The sequence below is a fragment of the Lactuca serriola genome, chromosome 5 (genome assembly GCF_051521515.1).
Source record: "Lactuca serriola cultivar US96UC23 chromosome 5, Lser_US96UC23_V15, whole genome shotgun sequence".
NCBI lineage: Eukaryota > Viridiplantae > Streptophyta > Magnoliopsida > Asterales > Asteraceae > Lactuca > Lactuca serriola.
In genome coordinates this window covers 314110109-314132857 of record NC_136412.1, presented here as the reverse complement: position 1 = coordinate 314132857, position 22749 = coordinate 314110109, and the positions used below count along the sequence as shown (strand labels likewise).

Below are 22749 nucleotides of genomic sequence, written 5' to 3'. Positions count from 1 at the left end.
GCAGCGTGGACTGCCACTATTTGTTGTTTCTTCGAGGGTTCTAGGGAAGACTGACTCTTCTTCTTCTTTCTCCAAAACTTTCTTTTCTCGCCACTCTTTTCTGTTGGCTCGGGAGTGGTGTCTGCTTCTTCTTGGTTATCATTGTGATCGATCAGGGTTTGCGCGAGACATTTAGCGCTGTCATAGGTATCCGGCTTCGCTGCTATAAGATTCCCTTTTGTTGGCTGGGTTAATCCCCAGATGAACCTTTCTACCTTTTTGCTCTCCGGGGTAACCATTCCCGGACAGAGAAGTGCCAAGTCGTCAAACCTTGAAGTGTAAGCGACGATATCAGAACCTTTCATCTTCAGGTTCCTTAGCTCATGTTCCAGCTTCTGGATTTCACCCCGAGGGCAATACTCCGCACGTAGTAGTTCCTTCATAACTTCCCATCCCATAGCATTGGCTATAGGTAAAGTCAGGGATTTGACTCGGCCGTTCCACCAAGTCAAAGCCTTATCGGTGAGCGTACAGGCGGCAAATTTTACCTTGTCGGATTCCGAACAGGCACAAATCTCGAAGATAGATTCGATTTTCTCTAACCACCGAGTTAGAAAAATGACACCCCCTGTGCCATCGAAGAATGTGGGTTTTGCATTCATAAAGTCTTTATAGGAACACTCCTTCCGGTGTCCCTGATTACCTTCTTGGTTTTGGTTTTGGGAAGCACCTCCTGAACCATTGGGGTTTAGCTGAGGTAGGAGAGCTGATATGGTGGCAGAAATGGTTGCCTAAAGTGTTTCTAGATCGATTTGAAGAGGAGGTGGTGGCGGCGGAGGGTTGTTGGTGTTCTTTGAGCTGGATTTTTTCCTCGAAGGCATCTTGATCTAGAAAGATCAGGAAAGAGAGGATTATAAGTCCTCTGAATTGAATCAAGAGATATGGATCAGGGGATATCTCATCGAGACAGATATAACATTATATTAAGCGATAAAGCAGGAAAGAGTGATCAAGGCAGAAAATTTTATCGCTAGAGGAATGATCAAGGAACAACACGTATACGAGGATTTCTACAAAGGATCGGCTCGAGAAATACTCCCATAGTATTTCATGGTTCGCTGCAGCGACGACTCGTTGTTTGGGATATTAGGTAAGTTTTAGGTATGCTGCGTACCACAGTCACTCCCAAGCACATGTTGGCCGTGTCTCGAATGAATATAGTTGGCCAGGCTATATTGATCCTAGACACGACTACATAACTGCCCAGGTTTGACCGCAGTGTACAACACCCATTTACTTATATTTTGTTCTACTTGTAGTTACGGATTTCGACGGTCGGTATACTTGTATACTTTAGAAAATACTTATATTCGTAGAATATACTTTTAGTTCAGAGCACTTAGGCCCTTAAATGTTTATAGTCTTATACCATGTAAGCTTTGGTATACCAGTTCACTATAAACAAGGGCTCTGATACCAATCTATCACACCCCGAAAACCGAAGGCGGAAACATTTCCGGGGTTGACTCCATGTTGAGTATCAAATCCAATGCACATAGTAAAACAGTAAACACAAAACATTACATTACATAATATTGTTTACATCTGTTTGAAAGAAAAGATATACAAGTGTTCTATACATATATGATATGAACAAAAGTAAAGACGAGTCTTCGGGACGCTCCGTCTTCTCCAAAGGGTGGTGGTGTACCTGTCTAACGCTGACCTGAGAATACAAGCGGTTTAAAAATCAGCATAAAGCTGCGGTTTAGTTTTGAAAAGATCGAGTTTCCTTTGTTACAATTTCAAAAACGGTTGGTTATGTCATTCCAGGAAAATCCCATATTTTCCTTATAGTTTTAGTTATTCGTTTGTTACTTTATCCGTTTATGAGTTGATGTGCTACCCAGGAAAATCCCATATTTTCCTATGTGTTGAGTTGCCTATTTGTATCTAAGTTCGTTACTGGTTGTTATGTTATCCCAGGAAAATCCCATATTTTCCTATGTGTTGAGTTGCCTATTTGTATCTAAGTTCGTTACTGGTTGGTTCTTAGGATTGATTTCGAAGTACTACTAATTACCATGCGTATAGTATTAGTTAAGTATTCTAAACCCTTAGATATTCTACATTCGAATGACTATTATCTACTAACTTACTTGTATTTTCGAATATTTGGAATCACACAGAAACGTACATTACAGTATTTTTGAAGTTCTGTTGAGTTCCAAAAGAGTACATTAGTTGTATAATCGAAGCTCTGTCGACATTTTGAGGCGGATATATTCGAAACTCAGAAGAGGTCCAGAGGCGTATTTTCGTATTTAATTCGAAACTCTGGTGACACTCAAGGGGTACACTAGCTGTATATTCGAAGTCTTGGTGTCATCCAAACGCGTTAATTCGCATTCGTATTCCTATTTCTATTCGTATTCGTACTATGCTATTTGTTAGATTCGTATTCGTATTCATTCTATCCTATTAGTTATATTCGTATTCGTTCTATCCTATTAGTTATATTCGTATTCGCATTCGTATTCGTACTAACCTAATAGTTATATTCGTATTCGTTATATCCTATTAGTTATATTCGTATTCGCATTCGTTTAGTATTAATCTTAGTTATGATTAGTATGATTTCTTATTCAAAAAGAATATAATTATAACACTTTTAAAAGAAATCTATGTTTAGTCTAACTGTTTAACCTGCAATTTGAACCATGCCAGGAAAAGGAAATGCAGTTCTAAAAGGAGATTGCAAGGGTAAATGCCGCCCGTCAACCATTAACGATAGTTTTGTGGAGACAAGGACACATCATTTCATGGTTAATGGAAAGCCGTTGTATTTTAATGGCTTTAACGCCTACTGGTTAATGTGTATGGCTTCTGATCCATCTACAAGGGTGAAGGTCACAGATGCATTTCAAGAATCTTCCAAGATAGGAATGAACCTGGTTAGGACTTGGGCTTTTAGTGACGGTGGCAACAAACCCCTGCAAACCTCTCCCGGTTTTTACAATGAGGACACGTTTAAGGTAACTTTATCTATTATTTTAGCCTCTATTTTTTATTCAACATGATCTGTAAACATTAAAAAGTAATTTCTTATCAACCATACGACAAATCGACACGGACATATTGAAATAAAAGTTAGTAATAATCAAGATCACAAACCCTCTGTTTTATGTTACTTGTGATAACCATCTACACCTTTTCATTCCAGGGATTGGATTTTGTGATATCAGAAGCGAAAAAGTATGGGATTCACTTGATTCTCAGCTTGGTTAATAACTGGGATGATTTTGGAGGTAAAAAACAATATGTTCAGTGGGCAAGGGATCATGGAGGACAATACTTGAATAGTGATGATGATTTCTTTACTAACGTTGTAGTTAAAGGATATTATAAGAATCATTTGAAGGTATACATATGTTTGGGAAACAATGTTTCCATTATATCACAAAAATTTTCTACAACAGCTGTATGTGCATTTTGTCAGAAAATTTGAACATGTTGCAAATACTGTTTTGCTACAGACCATTCTTACGAGACGCAACTCAATCACCGGGGTTGACTACAAGGATGATTCCACCATCTTTGCATGGGAGCTAATGAACGAACCCCGCTGCCAGTCTGATCTATTAGGGAAATTTCTACAGGTTCTTGTTTTCTCTGTTTTGTCACGGTTAAGTTGTTCATATGAGAAAATGCACGAATCAATTATCTAGAAAGAAGGAAATCTTTTACTTTCAAGTGATAGGAGTACATAGAGGAAACTGGTTTTTTATGAAACTATATGGTGCATAACCTATAACCATCGGTATCTCTTCTTTGTGCAGGAATGGATAGTAGAAATGGCAGCTGAAATAAAGTCCATTGATAAGAACCATCTTCTCGAAATCGGACTTGAAGGGTTTTATGGGGAATCAATGCCTGAAAAGAAGCAAAACAATCCGGGCTATGAAGTAGGGACCGACTTCATTACAAACAACGGCTTCAACAATGTGGATTTTGCTACAATCCATATGTATCCCGACCAATGGTATGATCGAGTCTATACCGACATATAAACTCCATCACAATGCTTTTGTTCGTATATATACTTTGCATGTCACGCTAGCCAACACCCGAACGTAGTTAGCATCCTAAAAATGTTTCATGAAATGCATGTTTCTTATTTATAACTAAAACAATCTTTTATGTTATTTAATTTTATTGAATAACATATGTGGGTATTTCGATTTTTGACTTAGGGTTCCGGGAGCTAGCGATGAAGCTCGAGCTAAATTTATTGAAAAATGGATTAATGCACATATTGAGGATTGTGATTCCATCTTGAGAAAACCTTTACTGATTGCAGAATTTGGCAAGTCCTCTTGGTCTTCAGGTTACACCGTAGAAGCAAGGGATGAGTACTTTGGTGGGATATTCAACACGGCCTATGAAAGTGCAAGAAACCGGGGGTCGTGTTCAGGTACAACTTTTTGGCAAGTCATGGCGGAAGGAATGGATAACTGGGGTGATGGGTACCAAGTTGTCTTGGACCAAAACCCCTCCACTGCTGCAATAATTGCCAAGCAGTCTCAAAGAATTTCATCACTCAACTCTTCAACCAACCTAGAGTTCTCTCCCGTTTCTGTTGAAAAATAATTATGTTGGGTTCCTGAACGAATAATTATCCCTTTCGAGATAAAATGATATTTTTCTCTGCTGCGTTACTTACCTTTAGAAAATGTGAAGTTTACATAGTGAAATGAAAATAAAGATAGATGTAGCAACCATTTTGCATGAAACAAAATAGTCGCAGCCTATTAATAATGTTGTACCGCGGGTAACTTCAACTCAGTATTGTTGGACGAAGTGGGAAAATTGATGCTTTCCTTTTTATCAATAAATACGGTAATATATGTAACGTATTTTTATGTGTTTTCTTAGCTTTTGTCTATCTTTTCTTAATGTTATAAATATTTTGTCTATCAAACACACAAGTCACGTCAACATATGTGAATCCTTTTATATGTATTCAAACCACTTTTTGATCGCAAATCATCGACGAGAGGAATATTAATATTAGTTGATAAGGGATATAGGTCATGATGTATCATTAAATATCAAGATTTTTGACCTAAATTTTGTATTACACTTGTGCCTTTGGGGTGGTGATACTTCAATGAACAAATATTTTCCCGAGTTTTATACTAAAAAGTCTCATTATTTTGGAAATTTTTTTGATAAATTCATAAATCTTTTTTTTTGAACAAAAAAGTCTCGTTATTTTGGGAAAATCATATAATATGTCTTTCCCAATTAAAAAAACTTTTTCCTTAATTTGAGCAAAATGTTAAACAATCAGGTTTATTCTATTAAAAAAAAAAGATTTAGGACTTTATCAAAAAAAATCTCAAAATAATTAGACTTTTCTGCATGAAATGCATACTTATCCTATTAATATTGCTTGACAAAGGATATAAGTCATGATATACCAATGATTATTATGCCTTTAGATCTTGATTTTGAATTAAAATTATGTTTGTGGGAGTTGTGATACTTAAACAAACCATTACTTAATACCGACCGATATGTGTGTGTGTATGTGTATGTGCGTGTCTGTGTGAGAGACAGGGGGAATGTACAAAGCTATTGGATGAGTTTTTCCAAGTGATTTAAACCAAAAAAAACATCTTGTTAATATGCCACTAAACCTATTTCAATATAATTTGTAGAATACTAATTCATGTTTTAAACAATATTACCTAAGTTTTAACAAAAAAAAAGAAGATCAATTCAAAACTATTTAAGTTATTTTTGACATCAAACACCTAATAAAGAAGATAAATGATTAAGTTACGTATGCTGGTGAAGAAAATATAGTCTGAAGGAGTAATTAACACATATATTCGTGTCTTGGCCCAAATGTTATTTTTTGGTAATCTAAAATCCAATTTTTTTAAACAAATACATAAATCATTATTAATACACATATATTAGGGTCTTGGCAGAAATGTTACTTTTATTGTAATCTATAATATGAATATTTACGTCAGCAAACTCAGAATTGTGATGATGATTTTTCATGAAACCTTTCCAATTATGAGGTTGTTATCTCAATATAATAAGTAAAATCATTGATTAATACAACTGGGCTCGTAGAAGAACTAAACTGATTATTTCTCATTTGTCTACAAGATTATATAATGGGGAACTCAAATTAATTGGAGTTCAAAAATTCCTGCTTTATTTTCGAACGCAAGCTTATATCAGCAACTATAAACTTAAGGTTTAGTCGTACCTTTGAAATATCCTTTATCAATATTGGGAATAAATTTTGGTGCATTGTAAGCCTTAGGCCCTCAAGCGACTGTAAACTTTTTAGCCATACCTTTGAAATATACTTTATCAATATTGGGTAGACATTTTGGTGCAATGTTTATCTTAGGCATGCAGTCTTAAACCTAACAATTGTTTGTTTAATTTTATATTTATAATTTTTATAATTTTCTTTATAATTAACATTAATATCGATTAAATTAATTAATATAAGGTGAGGGTCATTTTTATAAACATCTAGCATTTATCACCAAAGATTTATAATATAGGTAATGTGTACAAGTGTAGTCTGAATAAACTTTAATTAATGAGTAATCATACACTACTTAGTATCGATGCACGAACACATAAAAAATGATAAGGGAGTGTTTCCTCACTAGTCTTCTAAAAGTATTGGTTTAAGATCTATCGAATTTTCTTCTAAGCAGTTACATTGCCAATTATGATAGGTTTTGGAACCCCAAACATCCGTTGTTTTATTATAACAGAGAACACCTCGTACACAAGCAAAGCGAGTTATGTTTAGATTACAATACATCCACTTGCTATATGTCATTCTACTCAACCACTTGTTATTACATTAACTACATGAAAACAAAACATGACATCATCAATATAAATTCACATGCAAAAGTGATGTGTGCAACATACATAACATCTACTTTGATACAAATTCCATTTGGAGAATACATGTGATAAAAACTATCAACAGGAAAACTGAACATAAAATTTAATATATATTTGCTATATGTCGTTAAAAACTCAAATAAGGAAACCAAATGTCCCATGAATGGTGATGCGTAAACGTAAGAACGTCACATACTAGATTTCAACGTATGAAAAAAGAAACCCGAAAAAACAACAAAATGGTTTGGAGGAGTGGAGAAATAAATAAATAAATAATCAAAATGTACCTAGTTTTTCATGCACAAGCAACGACTTTTGCGTTTATTTTGGGCTTTTTGTTTTTTTATTTTTATATATTTATTTTTCAAGCACATGTGGTCTCTAATGTATTGAGTAACAAAATATTATAGTATTTGAAAAGAATCTAGTACCATCTTCGAATCTCTAAATACAATTCGTTTGGTCAACATATTTTTTATGTTTGGAACTCGACTAAAAGCTAATCTTTTAATGGCAGATTATGCACAAGGATCTAGTATCCAAACATAACATACCTGCAACAGTATTTGAAAAAGAAGTATCATTTTTTTTCTTTTGCTTTTTCATTTGGAGTAACAAATGTTTGTGTGTCTTACAACCAAAAGTATGTCCCCACTTCCAACTAGATTGGTAACAAGACATGCGATATAAATTCTCGACGAGCTAAGCGGACAAGAGAAAACACACTACTTTCCATCCATTACTCTAAACATTGGTTACTAACTTTCCTATTTCATATATCCACTATTAAAGATTAGCGATTTTTTAACCATGCCAGGAAAAGGAAATGCAGTTCTAAAAGTAGATTGCAAGGGTAAATGCCACCCGTCAACCGTTAACGATAGTTTTGTGGAGACAAGGACACATCATTTCATGGTTAATGGAAAGCCGTTGTATTTTAATGGCTTTAATGCCTACTGGTTAATGTGTATGGCTTCTGATCCATCAACAAGGGTGAAGGTCACAGATGCATTTCAAGAATCTTCCAAGATAGGAATGAACCTGGTTAGGACTTGGGCTTTTAGTGATGGTGGCAACAAACCCCTGCAAACCTCTCCCGGTTTTTACAATGAGGACACGTTTAAGGTAACTTTATCTATTATTTTAGCCTCTATTTTTTATTCAACATGATCTGTAAACATTAAAAAGTAATTTCCTATCAACCATACGACAAATCGACACGGACATATTGAAATAAAAGTTAGTAATAATCAAGATCATAAACCCTCTGTTTTATGTTACTTGTGATAACCATCTACACCTTTTCATTCCAGGGATTGGATTTTGTGATATCAGAAGCGAAAAAGTATGGGATTCACTTGATTCTCAGCTTGGTTAATAACTGGGATGATTTTGGAGGTAAAAAACAATATGTTCAGTGGGCAAGGGATCATGGAGGACAATACTTGAATAGTGATGATGATTTCTTTACTAACTTTGTAGTTAAAGGATATTATAAGAATCATTTGAAGGTATACATATGTTTGGGAAACAATGTTTCCATTATATCACAAAAATTTTCTACAACAGCTGTATGTGCATTTTGTCAGAAAATTTGAACATGTTGCAAATACTGTTTTGCTACAGACCATTCTTACGAGACGCAACTCAATCACCGGGGTTGACTACAAGGATGATTCCACCATCTTTGCATGGGAGCTAATGAACGAACCCCGCTGCCAGTCTGATTGGAAATTTCTACAGGGTCTTGTTTTTATCTTTTTTCTCACGATTAAGTTGTTCATATGAGAAAATGCACGAATCAATTATCTAGAAAGAAGGAAATCTTTTACTTTCAAGTGATAGGAGTACATAGAGGAAACTGGTTTTTTATGAAACTATATGGTGCATAACCTATAACCATCGGTATCTCTTCTTTGTGCAGGAATGGATAGTAGAAATGGCAGCTGAAATAAAGTCCATTGATAAGAACCATCTTCTCGAAATCGGACTTGAAGGGTTTTATGGGGAATCAATGCCTGAAAAGAAGCAAAACAATCCGGGCTATGAAGTAGGGACCGACTTCATTACAAACAACGGCGTCAACAATGTGGATTTTGCTACAATCCATCTGTATCCCGACCAATGGTATGATCGAGTCTATACCGACATATAAACTCCATCACAATGCTTTTGTTCGTATATATACTTTGCATGTCACGCTAGCCAACACCCGAACGTAGTTAGCATCCTAAAAATGTTTTATGAAATGCATGTTTCTTATTTATAACTAAAATAATCTTTTATGTTATTTAATTTTATTGAATAACATATGTGGGTATTTCGATTTTTGACTTAGGGTTCCGGGAGCTAGCGACGAAGCTCAAGCTAAATTTTTTGAAAAATGGATTAATGCACATATTGAGGATTGTGATTCCATCTTGAGAAAACCTTTACTGATTGCAGAATTTGGCAAGTCCTCTTGGTCTTCAGGTTACACCGTAGAAGCAAGGGATGAGTACTTTGGTGGGATATTCAACACGGCCTATGAAAGTGCAAGAAACCGGGGGTCGTGTTCAGGTACAACTTTTTGGCAAGTCATGGCGGAAGGAATGGATAACTGGGGTGATGGGTACCAAGTTGTCTTGGACCAAAACCCCTTCACTGCTGCAATAATTGCCAAGCAGTCTCAAAGAATTTCATCACTCAACTCTTCAACCAACCTAGAGTTCCCTCCCGTTGCTGTTGAAAAATAATTATGTTGGGTTCCTGAACAAATAATTAACCCTTTTGAGATAAAATGATATTTCTCTCTGCTGCGTTACTTACCTTTAGAAAATGTGAAGTTTAAATAGGGAGTTTACAACCATAAAACATATACATACATGAGTTCACGGCCGTGAACTCATGTTGGTGTGATTTTGAGTGTCTAATGGCTTGATTGGACTTGGGAAATGTTGGAATTGACTTCTAAAATGCCTTGGATTAATTTAAGGGGACTTATACCATGTTTAAGGGAGTTCACGGATGTAAACTTGGAGTTTACGGCCGTAAACTCTCCCATTGTCTTGAATAATTATTTTGAGGCACAAGGAACAATCACATGTGATTCTAGCAATTTTTCCAAGCCTTGGGGTGATTTTAGGGCATCATTTGACACATATTTGGGAGTTTACGGCCTAAGGGTATGAGCTATGGCCGTAAACTCTTATATGTTGCATTTTGATATGTTTAAGACCCCCAAACTATTTTTAGATGGTCCTAGGATTTACCACAAGGCTATTGGTTGAGTTTTAAGGCATTTGGACAAGTTAAAAGGGGTTTACTCTCCATTTTTGAGGGGTTTACGGCCCAAGCATGTGCCTTGGCCGTAAACTCCCATTTACTCCTCAAAAATTATGTTTGTGATGTTCTAAGGCCAATACCATTATTCTAAAATTCATATCTAAGCCTTGTTTGAGTCTAGGAAGGGTTTAAGGGCTAAAAACCCTTTTAATTTAGTGTTTACGGCCTAGGAACGTTTCTGGGCCGTAAACTCTTTCAAATCCCTCAAAATCCATGTCTAAAATGTTCTAAGTCCAATCCATGAAGTCATTTAGCCATATCTAAAATCTAGTTGTGGTTTGGAAGGGTTTTGTTGCTCAAAACCCCCTTTAAATGAGTTTACGGCCTAGGATAGTTCTAGTGCCGTAAACCCATGATAATGGCCCTAATCCATGGTTTAAACTCGAATTTGAAGGCTAAACATGATACACAATGAGTTAAGGAAGGTACCTTGGTGATTGGAAGCCTTAAACTTGAGATTTGGACCCTTAAACTTGGATTTAGGAGAGAGGTTAGAGAGAGAGTAGAGAGAGGAAGCAAAAGCTTCAAATGAATGTTTAAACACGTTTAAATAGGTCCTAAAACTTGGACACGATGGAATTCTACCCGATAACGGCACTAAACGGGGCTTTTGGTCGCACCCGATTAAGTTTCCGTAACTCGACGGGGACGTTTCTAAAATTTCTAAATTATACAATTTGGGCTAATTCCGTGAGTTCCTAACAGGTTTGGACACTCATTAGCATGAATTAAACATATAAGTTTAATTAATTTAATCCAAAAACGACATCGGAACGAATTGACATACGACGAGTTATACAGGTAGAATGGGTTTTCAGTGATGAACAACTTTGGGTTGTTACATTATCCCCCCGTTAGAGGGAATTTCATCCCGAAATTCAATGATTACAATACAAGATATGAATTTGAATGAGATACGGATGGATTTGTTGCTTCGGGTTTTCGCGCTCCTACGTGACATCGGGTCTCCGCTTGACGTCTCAGCGAACCCTCACTATCGGGACGCGTCTTGATGTCTTTAGGTAGATACTTCTCAAAGACCGAGACGTGAAGTATCAGATGGGTGCTACTAAGTTCCGAGGGCAATCGAAGTTTGAAGGTTACGGAATCGATTTCACAAGGGTCGCGAAGGGTCTAATGTACCATGAGGGAAGTATTTCGCTTTTCTAAAGCATTCCATGCCGAGTTTGCATCAAAGTTTTCCATGAAAAGTTTATCATTAGATCGAATGGAAAGGGATAATTATCCGGATTGAGGATACGATCTATAGGTATGACGTTAACATTCTCTTTCTCACTGGTTGGTCATCTCGACGGTGCACGTTTCGATTACTAACGAAGGATTTAGTTTAGAAAGATATTTTGAATGAATGGTTGGCAAATTCTTTCAGCATTAGAATCAAAAAGGATCACAGGTACAAGATTTATCGAGAAGAAGTATACTTGTGGCTACGGTGGGATTGGCGGCTGTCCTTTCTTGCCCCATAGTTAGGACTCTTCCTGTGTTGCCAGACGTTACTGTCTTTGGACAGTTTCGCTTATAGTGCCCGACCTCTCCACAGTTGTAGCAGGTTTGACCGATACCAGCTCCGGAAGATTGACTAGTTGACGGGGTTGGGGTTTTGCAGGTTCGTGCGAGGTGACCTTCCTGGCCACAACTTCTACAGAACTTTGCACGACAAGGGCCAGGGATGCGATGGTGGTAGTTACATCGGTCACACCACGGGAGGATACCGGCATATCTAGTGACAGGTACTTGGGATGTGGAATTGACAACAGAAACAGCAGCAGGAATAGTGGCAGCGTGGACTGCCACTATTTGCTGTTTCTTCGAGGGTTCTGGGGAAGACTGACTCTTCTTCTTTCTCCAAAACTTTCTTTTCTCGCCACTCTTTTCTGTTGGCTCGGGAGTGGTGTCTGCTTCTTCTTGGTTATCATTGTGATCGATCAGGGTTTGCGCGAGACATTTAGCGCTGTCATAGGTATCCGGCTTCGCTGCTATAACATTCCCTTTTGTTGGCTGGGTTAATCCCCAGATGAACCTTTCTACCTTTTTGCTCTCCGGGGTAACCATTCTCGGACAGAGAAGTGCTAAGTCGTCAAACCTTGAAGTGTAAGCGGCGATATCGGAACCTTTCATCTTCAGGTTCCATAGCTCATGTTCCAACTTCTGGATTTCACCCCGAGGGCAATACTCCGCACATAGAAGTTCCTTCATAACTTCCCATCCCATAGCATTGGCTACAGGTAAAGTCAAGGATTTGACTCGGCCGTTCCACCAAGTCAAAGCCTTATCGGTGAGCGTACAGGCGGCAAATTTTACCTTGTCGGATTCCGAACAGGCACAAATCTCGAAGATAGATTCGATTTTCTCTAACCACCGAGTTAGAGAAATGACACCCCCTATGCCATCGAAGAATGTGGGTTTTGCATTCATAAAGTCTTTATAGGAACACTCTTTCCGGTGTCCCTGATTACCTTCTTGGTTTTGGTTTTGGGAACCACCTCCTGAACCATTAGGGTTTAGTTGAGGTAGGAGAGCTGATATGGTGGCAGAAATGGTTGCCTAAAGTGTTTCTAGATCGATTTGAAGAGGAGGTGGTGGCGGCGGAGGGTTGTTGGTGTTCTTTGAGCAGGGTCTTTTCCTCGGAGGCATCTTGATCTAAAAAGATCAGGAAAGAGAGGATCATAAGTCCTTTGAATTGAATCAAGAGATATGGATCAGGGGATATCTCATCGAGACAGATATAACATTATATTAAGCGATAAAGCAGGAAAGAGTGATCAAGGCAGAAAATTTTATCGCTAGAGGAATGATCAAGGAACAACACGTATACGAGGATTTCTACAAAGGATCGGCTCGAGAAATACTCCCATAGTATTTCATGGTTCGCTACAGCGACGACTCGTTGTTTGGGATATTAGGTAAGTTTTAGGTATGCTGCGTACCACAGTCACTCCCAAGCACATGTTGGCCGTGTCTCGAATGAATATAGTTGGCCAGACTATATTGATCCTAGACACGACTACATAACTGCCCAGGTTTAACCGCAGTGTACAACACCCATTTACTTATATTTTGTTCTACTTGTAGTTACGGATTTCGACGGTCGGTATACTTGTATACTTTAGAAAATACTTATATTCGTAGAATATACTTTTAGTTCAGAGCACTTAGGCCCTTTAATGTTTATAGTCTTATACCATGTAAGCTTTGGTATACCAGTTCACTATAAACAAGGGCTCTGATACCAATCTATCACACCCCGAAAACCGAAGGCGGAAACATTTCCGGGGTTGACTCCATATTGAGTATCAAATCCAATGCACATAGTAAAACAGTAAACACAAAACATTACATTACATAATATTGTTTACATCTGTTTGAAAGAAAAGATATACAAGTGTTCTATACATATATGATATGAACAAAAGTAAAGACGAGTCTTCGGGACGCTCCGTCTTCTCCAAAGGGTGGTGGTGTACCTGTCTAATGCTGACCTGAGAATACAAGCGGTTTAAAAATCAGCATAAAGTTGGTGAGTTAATAAGCGGTTTAGTTTTGAAAAGATCGAGTTTCCTTTGTTACAATTTCAAAAACGGTTGGTTATGTCATTCCAGGAAAATCCCATATTTTCCTTATAGTTTTAGTTATTCGTTTGTTACTTTATCCGTTTATGAGTTGATGTGCTACCCAGGAAAATCCCATATTTTCCTATGTGTTGAGTTGCCTATTTGTATCTAAGTTCGTTACTAGTTGTTATGTTATCCCAGGAAAATCCCATATTTTCCTATGTGTTGAGTTGCCTATTTGTATCTAAGTTCGTTACTGGTTGGTTCTTAGGATTGATTTCGAAGTACTACTAATTACCATGCGTATAGTATTAGTTAAGTATTCTAAACCCTTAGATATTCTACATTCGAATGACTATTATCTACTAACTTACTTGTATTTTCGAATATTTGGAATCACACAGAAACGTACATTACAGTATTTTTGAAGTTCTGTTGAGTTCCAAAAGAGTACATTAGTTGTATAATCGAAGCTCTGTCGACATTTTGAGGCGGATATATTCGAAACTCAGAAGAGGTCCAGAAGAGGTCCAGAGGCTTATTTTCGTATTTAATTCGAAACTCTGGTGACACTCAAGGGGTACACTAGCTGTATATTCGAAGTCTTGGTGTCATCCAAAGGCTTTAATTCGCATTCGTATTCCTATTTCTATTCGTATTCGTACTATGCTATTTGTTAGATTCGTATTCGTATTCATTCTATCCTATTAGTTATATTCGTATTCGTTCTATCCTATTAGTTATATTCGTATTCACATTCGTATTCGTACTAACCTAATAGTTATATTCGTATTCGTTCTATCCTATTAGTTATATTCGTATTCGCATTCATATTTGTACTAACCTAATAGTTATATTCGTATTCGTTCTATCCTATTAGTTATATTCGTATTCGTACTAACCTAATAGTTATATTCGTATTCGTTCTATCCTATTAGTTATATTTGTATTCGCATTCGTATTCGTACTAACTTAATAGTTATATTCGTATTCGTTCTATCCTATTAGTTATATTCGTATTCGCATTCGTTTAGTATTAATCTTAGTTATGATTAGTATGATTTCTTATTCAAAGAGAATATAATTATAACACTTTTAAAAGAAATCTATGTTTAGTCTAACTGTTTAACCTGCAATTCGAACCATTAGTTATCACAATTTTCATTATTAAAATCATACATGAAATAAAACATTTGAAATGAAAATACGTTTAAGTACAAGATTTCTTGTACTTTTGCTTGTATTCCCCCCTGAAAACGTTGAAAACCATTTAAAAAGGGTAGGGGTATGAACTCACCGGTTGAGAAACGCGTCAGATTGGATCCTAAACGTCAGTTCTAGGTTCGCGAACACACAAGATTCCTATGGATTATGAAATGATACATATTTGTATTTAATTAGAACTTGATTAATTTATTTGCTAAGGACATACACTTCTAGTTGCGGAAACACCCCTTTTTGAGTGTTTGGAAGGACCCGGGTGGCGTCTACGGACGTGAAATGGTACTAGGGACTTGGGATTTGATTTTACTCCCCAAGAGTAAACATTTTAGGGAGTTTACAACCATAAAACATATACATACATGAGTTCACGGCCGTGAACTCATGTTGGTGTGATTTTGAGTGTCTAATGGCTTGATTGGACTTGGGAAATGTTGGAATGGACTTCTAAAATGCCTTGGATTAATTTAAGGGGACTTATACCATGTTTAAGGGAGTTCACGGCTGTAAACTTGGAGTTTACGGCCATAAACTCTCCCATGGTCTTGAATAATTATTTTGAGGTACAATGAACAATCACATGTGATTCTAGCAATTTTTCCAAGCCTTGGGGTGATTTTAGGGCATCATTTGACACATATTTGGGAGTTTACGGCCTAAGGGTATGAGCTATGGTCGTAAACTCTTATATGTTGCATTTTGATATGTTTAAGACCCCAAAACTATTTTTAGATGGTCCTAGGATTTACCACAAGGCTATTGGTTGAGTTTTAAGGCATTTGGACAAGTTAAAAGGGGTTTACTCTCCATTTTTTAGGGGTTTACGGCCCAAGCATGTGCCTTGGCCGTAAACTCCCATTTACTCCTCAAAAATTATGTTTGTGATGTTCTAAGGCCAATACCATTATTCAAAAATTCATATCTAAGCCTTGTTTGAGTCTAGGAAGGGTTTAAGGGCTAAAAACCCTTTTAATTTAGTGTTTACGGCCTAGGAACGTTCCTGGGCCGTAAACTCTTTCAAATCCCTCAAAATCCATGTCTAAAATGTTCTAAGTCCAATCCATGAAGTCATTTAGCAATATCTAAAATCTAGTTGTGGTTTGGAAGGGTTTTGTTGCTCAAAACCCCCTTTAAATGAGTTTACGGCCTAGGATAGTTCTAGGGCCGTAAATCCATGATAATGGCCCTAATCCATGGTTTAAACTCGAATTTGAAGGCTAAACATGATACACAATGAGTTAAGGAAGGTACCTTGGTGATTGGAAGCCTTAAACTTGAGATTTGGACCCTTAAACTTGGATTTAGGAGAGAGGTTAGAGGGAGAGTAGAGAGAGGAAGCAAAAGCTTCAAATGAATGTTTAAACACGTTTAAATAGGTCCTAAAACTTGGACACGGTGGAATTCTACCCGATACCGGCACTAAACGGGGCTTTTGGTCGCACCCGATTAAGTTTCTGTAACTCGACAGGGACGTTTCTAAAATTTCTAAATTATACAATTTGGGCTAATTCCGTGAGTTCCTAACAGGTTTGGACACTCATTAGCATCAATTAAACATATAAGTTTAATTAATTTAATCCAAAAACGACATCGGAACGAATTGACATACGGCGAGTTATACAGGTAGAATGGGTTTTCAGCGATGAACAACTTTGGGTTGTTACACTTTTAATGGCATATTATGCACAAGGATCTAGTATCCAAACATAACATACCTGCAAAAGTATTTGAAAAAGCAGTATCATTTTTTCTTTTGCTTTTTCATTTGGAGTAACAAATGTTTGTGTGTCTTACAACCAAAAGTATGGCACCGTGCATGGGCATCGCAAAGTCGCTTGTCATTCCTTATGAATGATGATGCATATGTATCGTTAAGTTACATAATAAATATGATGATGTCCCCACTTCCAACTAGATTGGTAACAAGACATGCGATATAAATTCTCGACGAGCTAAGCGGACTAGGGAAAACACACTACTTTCCATCCATTACTCTAAACATTGGTTACTAACTTTCCTATTTCATATATCCACTATTAAAGATTAGCGATTTTTTAACCATGCCAGGAAAAGGAAATGCAGTTCTAAAAGGAGATTGCAAGGGTAAATGCCACCCGTCAACCGTTAACGATAGTTTTGTGGAGACAAGGACACATCAATTCATGGTTAATGGAAAGCCGTTGTATTTTAATGGCTTTAACGCCTACTGGTTAATGTGTATGGCTTCTGATCCATCAACAAGGGTGAAGGTCACAGATGCATTTCAAGAATCTTCCAAGATAGGAATGAACCTGGTTAGGACTTGGGCTTTTAGTGATGGTGGCAACAAACCCCTGCAAACCTCTCCCGGTTTTTACAATGAGGACACGTTTAAGGTAACTTTATCTATTATTTTAGCCTCTATTTTTTATTCAACATGATCTGTAAACATTAAAAAGTAATTTCTTATCAACCATACGACAAATCGACACGGACATATTGAAATAAAAGTTAGTAATAATCAAGATCACAAACACTTTAACACCTCTGTTTTATGTTACTTGTGATAACCATCTACGCCTTTTCATTCCAGGGATTGGATTTTGTAATATGAGAAGCGAAAAAGTATGGGATTCACTTGATTCTCAGCTTGGTTAATAACTGGGATGATTTTGAAGGTAAAAAACAATATGTTCAGTGGGCAAGGGATCATGGAGGACAATACTTGAATAGTGATGATGATTTCTTTACTAACGTTGTAGATAAAGGATATTATAAGAATCATTTGAAGGTATATATATGTTTGGGAAACAATGTTTCCATTATGTCACAAAAATTTTCTACAACAGCTGTATGTACATTTTATCAGAAAATTTGAACATGTTGCAAATACTGTTTTGCTACAGACCATTCTTACGAGACGCAACTCAATCACCGGGGTTGACTACAAGGATGATTCCACCATCTTTGCATGGGAGCTAATGAACGAACCCCGCTGCCAGTCTGATCTATCAGGGAAATTTCTACAGGTTCTTGTTTTCTCTGTTTTCTCACGGTTAAGTTGTTCATATGAGAAAATGCCCGAATGAATTATCTAGAAAGAAGGAAATCTTTTACTTTCAAATGATAGGAGTACATAGAGGAAACTGGTTTTTTTATGAAACTATATGGTGCATAACCTATAACCATCGGTATCTCTTCTTTGTGCAGGAATGGATAGTAGAAATGGCAGCTGAAATAAAGTCCATTGATAAGAACCATCTTCTCGAAATCGGACTTGAAGGGTTTTATGGGGAATCAATGCCTGAAAAGAAGCAAAACAATCCGGGCTATGAAGTAGGGACCGACTTCATTACAAACAACGGCGTCAACAATGTGGATTTTGCTACAATCCATCTGTATCCCGACCAATGGTATGATCGAGTCTATACCGACATATAAACTCCATCACAATGCTTTTGTTCGTATATATACTTTGCATGTCACGCTAGCCAACACCCGAACGTAGTTAGCATCCTAAAAATGTTTCATGAAATGCATGTTTCTTATTTATAACTAAAACAATCTTTTATGTTATTTAATTTTATTGAATAACATATGTGGGTATTTCGATTTTTGACTTAGGGTTCCGGGAGCTAGCGATGAAGCTCGAGCTAAATTTGTTGAAAAATGGATTAATGCACATATTGAGGATTGTGATTCCATCTTGAGAAAACCTTTACTGATTGCAGAATTTGGCAAGTCCTCTTGGTCTTCAGGTTACACCGTAGAAGCAAGGGATGAGTACTTTGGTGGGATATTCAACACGGCCTATGAAAGTGCAAGAAACCGGGGGTCGTGTTCAGGTACAACTTTTTGGCAAGTCATGGCGGAAGGAATGGATAACTGGGGTGATGGGTACCAAGTTGTCTTGGACCAAAACCCCTCCAGTGCTGCAATAATTGGCAAGCAGTCTCAAAGAATTTCATCACTCAACTCTTTAACCAACCTAGAGTTCTGTCCCGTTGCTGTTGAAAAATAATTATGTTGGGTTCCTGAACAAATAATTATCCCTTTCGAGATAAAATGATATTTCTCTCTGCTGTGTTACTTACCTTTAGAAAATGTGAAGTTTAAATAGTGAAATGAAAATAAAGATAGAGGTAGCAACCATTTTGCATGAAACAAAATAGTTTCAGCCTATTAGTAATGTTGTACCGCGGGTAACTTCAACTCAGTATTGTGGGACGAAGTGGGAAAATTGATGCATTTCCTTTTTATCAATAAATATGGTAATATATGTAAAGTATTTTTATGTGTTTTCTTAGCTTTTGTCTATCTTTTCTTAATGTTATAAATATTTATCCTATCAAACACACAAGTCACGTCAACATATGTGAATCCTTTTATATGTATTCAAACCACTTTTTGATCGCAAATCATCGACGAGAGGAATATTAATATTAGTTGATAAGGGATGTAGGTCATGATATATCATTAAATATCAAGATTTTTGACCTAAATTTTGTATTACACTTGTGCCTTTGGGGTGGTGATACTTAAATGAACAAATATTTTCCCGAGTTTTATACTAAAAAGTCTCATTATTTTGGAATTTTTTTTTGATAAATTCATAAATCTTTTTTTTTGAACAAAAAATTCTCGTTATTTTGGGAAAATCATATAATCTGTCTTTCCCAATTAAAAAAAAACTTTTTCCTTAATTTGGGCAAAATGTTAAACAATCAGGTTTATTCTATTAAAAAAAAGATTTAGGACTCTATCAAAAAAAATCTCAAAATAATTAGACTTTTCTGCATGAAATGCATACTTATCCTATTAATATTGCTTGACAAAGGATATAAGTCATGATATACCAATGAATATTATGCCTTTAGATCTTGATTTTAAATTAAAATTATGTTTGTGGGAGTTGTGATACTTAAACAAACCATTACTTAATACCGACCGAAAAGTGTGTGTGTGTGTGTGTATGTGTATGTGTGTGTCTGTGTGTGAGAGATGAGAGACAGGGGGAATGTACAAAGCTATTGGATGACTTTTTCCAAGTGATTTAAACCAAAAAAAACATCTTGTTTATATGCCACTAAACCTATTTCAATAAAATTTGTAGAATAATAATTCATGTTTTAAACAATATTACCTAAGTTTTAACAAACAAAAGAAGATCAATTCAAAACTATTTAAGTTATTTTTGACATCAAACTCCTAATCAAGAAGATAAATGATTAAGTTACATATGCCGGTGAAGAAAATATAGTCTTAAGGAGTAATTAACACATATATTGGTGTCTTGGCGCAAATGTTATTTTTTGGTAATCTAAAATCCAATTTTTTTAAACAAATACATAAATCATTATTAATACACATATATTAGGGTCTTGGCAGAAATGTTACTTTTATTGTAATCTATAATATGAATATTTATGTCAGCAAACTCAGAATTGTGATTATGATTTTTCATGAAACCTTTCCAATTATGAGGTTGTTATCTCAATATAATAAGTAAAATCATTGATTAATACAACTGGGCTCGTAGAAGAACTAAACTGATTATTTCTCATTTGTCTACAAGATTATATAATAGGGAACTCAAATTAATTGGAGTTCAAAATTTCCTGCTTTATTTTCGATCGCAAGCTTATATCAGCAACTATAAACTTAAGGTTTAGTCGTACCTTTGAAATATCCTTTATCAATATTGAGAATAAATTTTGGTGCATTGTAAGCCGTAGGCCCTCAAGCGACTGTAAACTTTTTAGTCATACCTTTGAAATATACTTTATCAATATTGGGTAGACATTTTGGTGCAATGTTTATCTTAGGCATGCAGTCTTAAACCTAACAATTGTTTGTTTAATTTTATATTTATAATTTTCATAATTTTCTTTATAATTAACATTAATATCGATTAAATTAATTAATATAAGGTGAGGGTCATTTTTAAAAACATCTAGCATTTATCACCAAAGATTTGTAATATAGGTAATGTGTACAAGTGTAGTCTGAATAAACTTTAATTAACGAGTAATCATACACTACTTAGTATCGATGCACGAACACATAAAAAATGATAAGAGAGTGTTTCCTCACTAGTCTTCTAAAAGTATTGGTTTAAGATCTATCGAATTTTCTTCTAAGCAGTTACAGTGCCTATTATGATAGGTTTTGGAACCCCAGACATCTATCGGATGTTTTATTATAACAGAGAACACCTTGTACACAAGCAAAGCGAGTTATGTTTAGATTACAATACATCCACTTGCTATATGTCATTCTACTCAACCACTTGTTATTACATTAACTACATGAAAACAAAACATGACATCATCAATATAAATTCACATGCAAAAGTGATGTGTGCAACATACATAACATCTACTTTGATACAAATTCCATTTGGAGAATACACGTGATAAAAACTATCAACAGGAAAACTTAACATAAAATTTAATATATATTTGCTATATGACGCTAAAAAGTCAAATAAGGAAACCAAATGTCCCATGAATGGTGATGCGTAAACGTAAGAAAGTCACATCCTAGATTTCAACGTATGAAAAAAGGAACCTGAAAAAACAACAAAATGGTTTGGAGGAGTGGAGAAATAAATAAATAAATAACCAAAATGTACCTAGTTTTTCATTCACAAGCAACGACTTGTGCGTTTATTTTGGGCTTTTTGTTTTTTATTTTTATATATTTATTTTTCAAGCACATGTGGTCTCTAATGTATGGAGTAACAAAATATTATAGTATTTGAAAAGAATCTAGTACCATCTTCGAATCTCTAAATACAATTCGTTTGGTCAACATATTTTTTATGTTTGGAACTCGACTAAAAGCTAATCTTTTAATGGCAGATTATGCACAAGGATCTAGTATCCAAACATAACATACCTGCAACAGTATTTGAAAAAGCAGTATCATTTTTTCTTTTGCTTTTTCATTTGGAGTAACAAATGTTTGTGTGTCTTACAACCAAAAGTATGGCACCGTGCATGGGCATCGCAAAGTCGCTGGTCATTCCTTATGAATGATGATGCATATGTATCGTTAAGTTACATAATAAATATGATGATGTCCCCACTTCCAACTAGATTGGTAACAAGACATGCGATATAAATTCTCGACGAGCTAAGCGGACAAGAGAAAACACACTAGTTTCCATCCATTAATCTAAACATTGGTTACTAACTTTCCTATTTCATATATCCACTATTAAAGATTAGTGATTTTTTAACCATGCCAGGAAAAGGAAATGCAGTTCTAAAAGGAGATTGCAAGGGTAAATTCCACCCGTCAACCATTAACGATAGTTTTGTGGAGACAAGGATGTTGGATAATTATGGGACCACTTCATAAATATGTACGATATATTATTAAATCCGGTTATTATGGTAAGAGTATAAATTGTTGATGGACCGATTTATAGAATATTTACTTACCTTGTGGGTTGAGTTCCCGGTTTGACTCAAGATCCTCAAGATCCCTTCCATCTCTCACATTAGGGTTTATCTCCATCTATAAATATATGTGATGAGGAGCAAATCAATACACACGAAAATACACTAAGAAATTCGTATGGTTCATTGCTGAGGGATTTTAGAGAGAGTTTTTGAGATCAACTGGAAAGCTCTTCCTAGTCTCTAGATCCGAAAATCTCAATGGAAAAGGTATGTAATCATTCTTTCATGTTTAAGTTTTCTTTTAATTAGAT

General features: G+C 35.9%; 2 protein-coding genes and 1 pseudogene across 2 annotated transcripts; all 3 read left to right on the top strand.

The window, feature by feature from the left end:
- The first annotated feature begins 2699 nt into the window (after positions 1-2699).
- On the top strand, positions 2700-4629 carry LOC145050853 (mannan endo-1,4-beta-mannosidase 4-like). The gene is made up of 5 exons (XM_078999046.1): positions 2700-3014; positions 3203-3400; positions 3516-3638; positions 3819-3976; positions 4419-4629. Exons 1-5 carry the CDS (start codon positions 2700-2702, stop codon positions 4627-4629), a joined length of 1005 nt encoding a protein of 334 aa, XP_078855172.1.
- Positions 4630-7743: 3114 nt separating this feature from the next.
- On the top strand, positions 7744-9668 carry LOC145050852 (mannan endo-1,4-beta-mannosidase 4-like). Its single transcript, XM_078999045.1, has 5 exons — positions 7744-8058; positions 8247-8444; positions 8560-8682; positions 8858-9060; positions 9272-9668. The coding sequence occupies exons 1-5, from the start codon at positions 7744-7746 to the stop codon at positions 9666-9668; spliced, it is 1236 nt and encodes a 411-aa protein (XP_078855171.1).
- Positions 9669-17026: 7358 nt separating this feature from the next.
- LOC145050851 (putative mannan endo-1,4-beta-mannosidase 9) lies at positions 17027-19050 on the top strand (annotated as a pseudogene).
- Positions 19051-22749: the final 3699 nt, after the last annotated feature.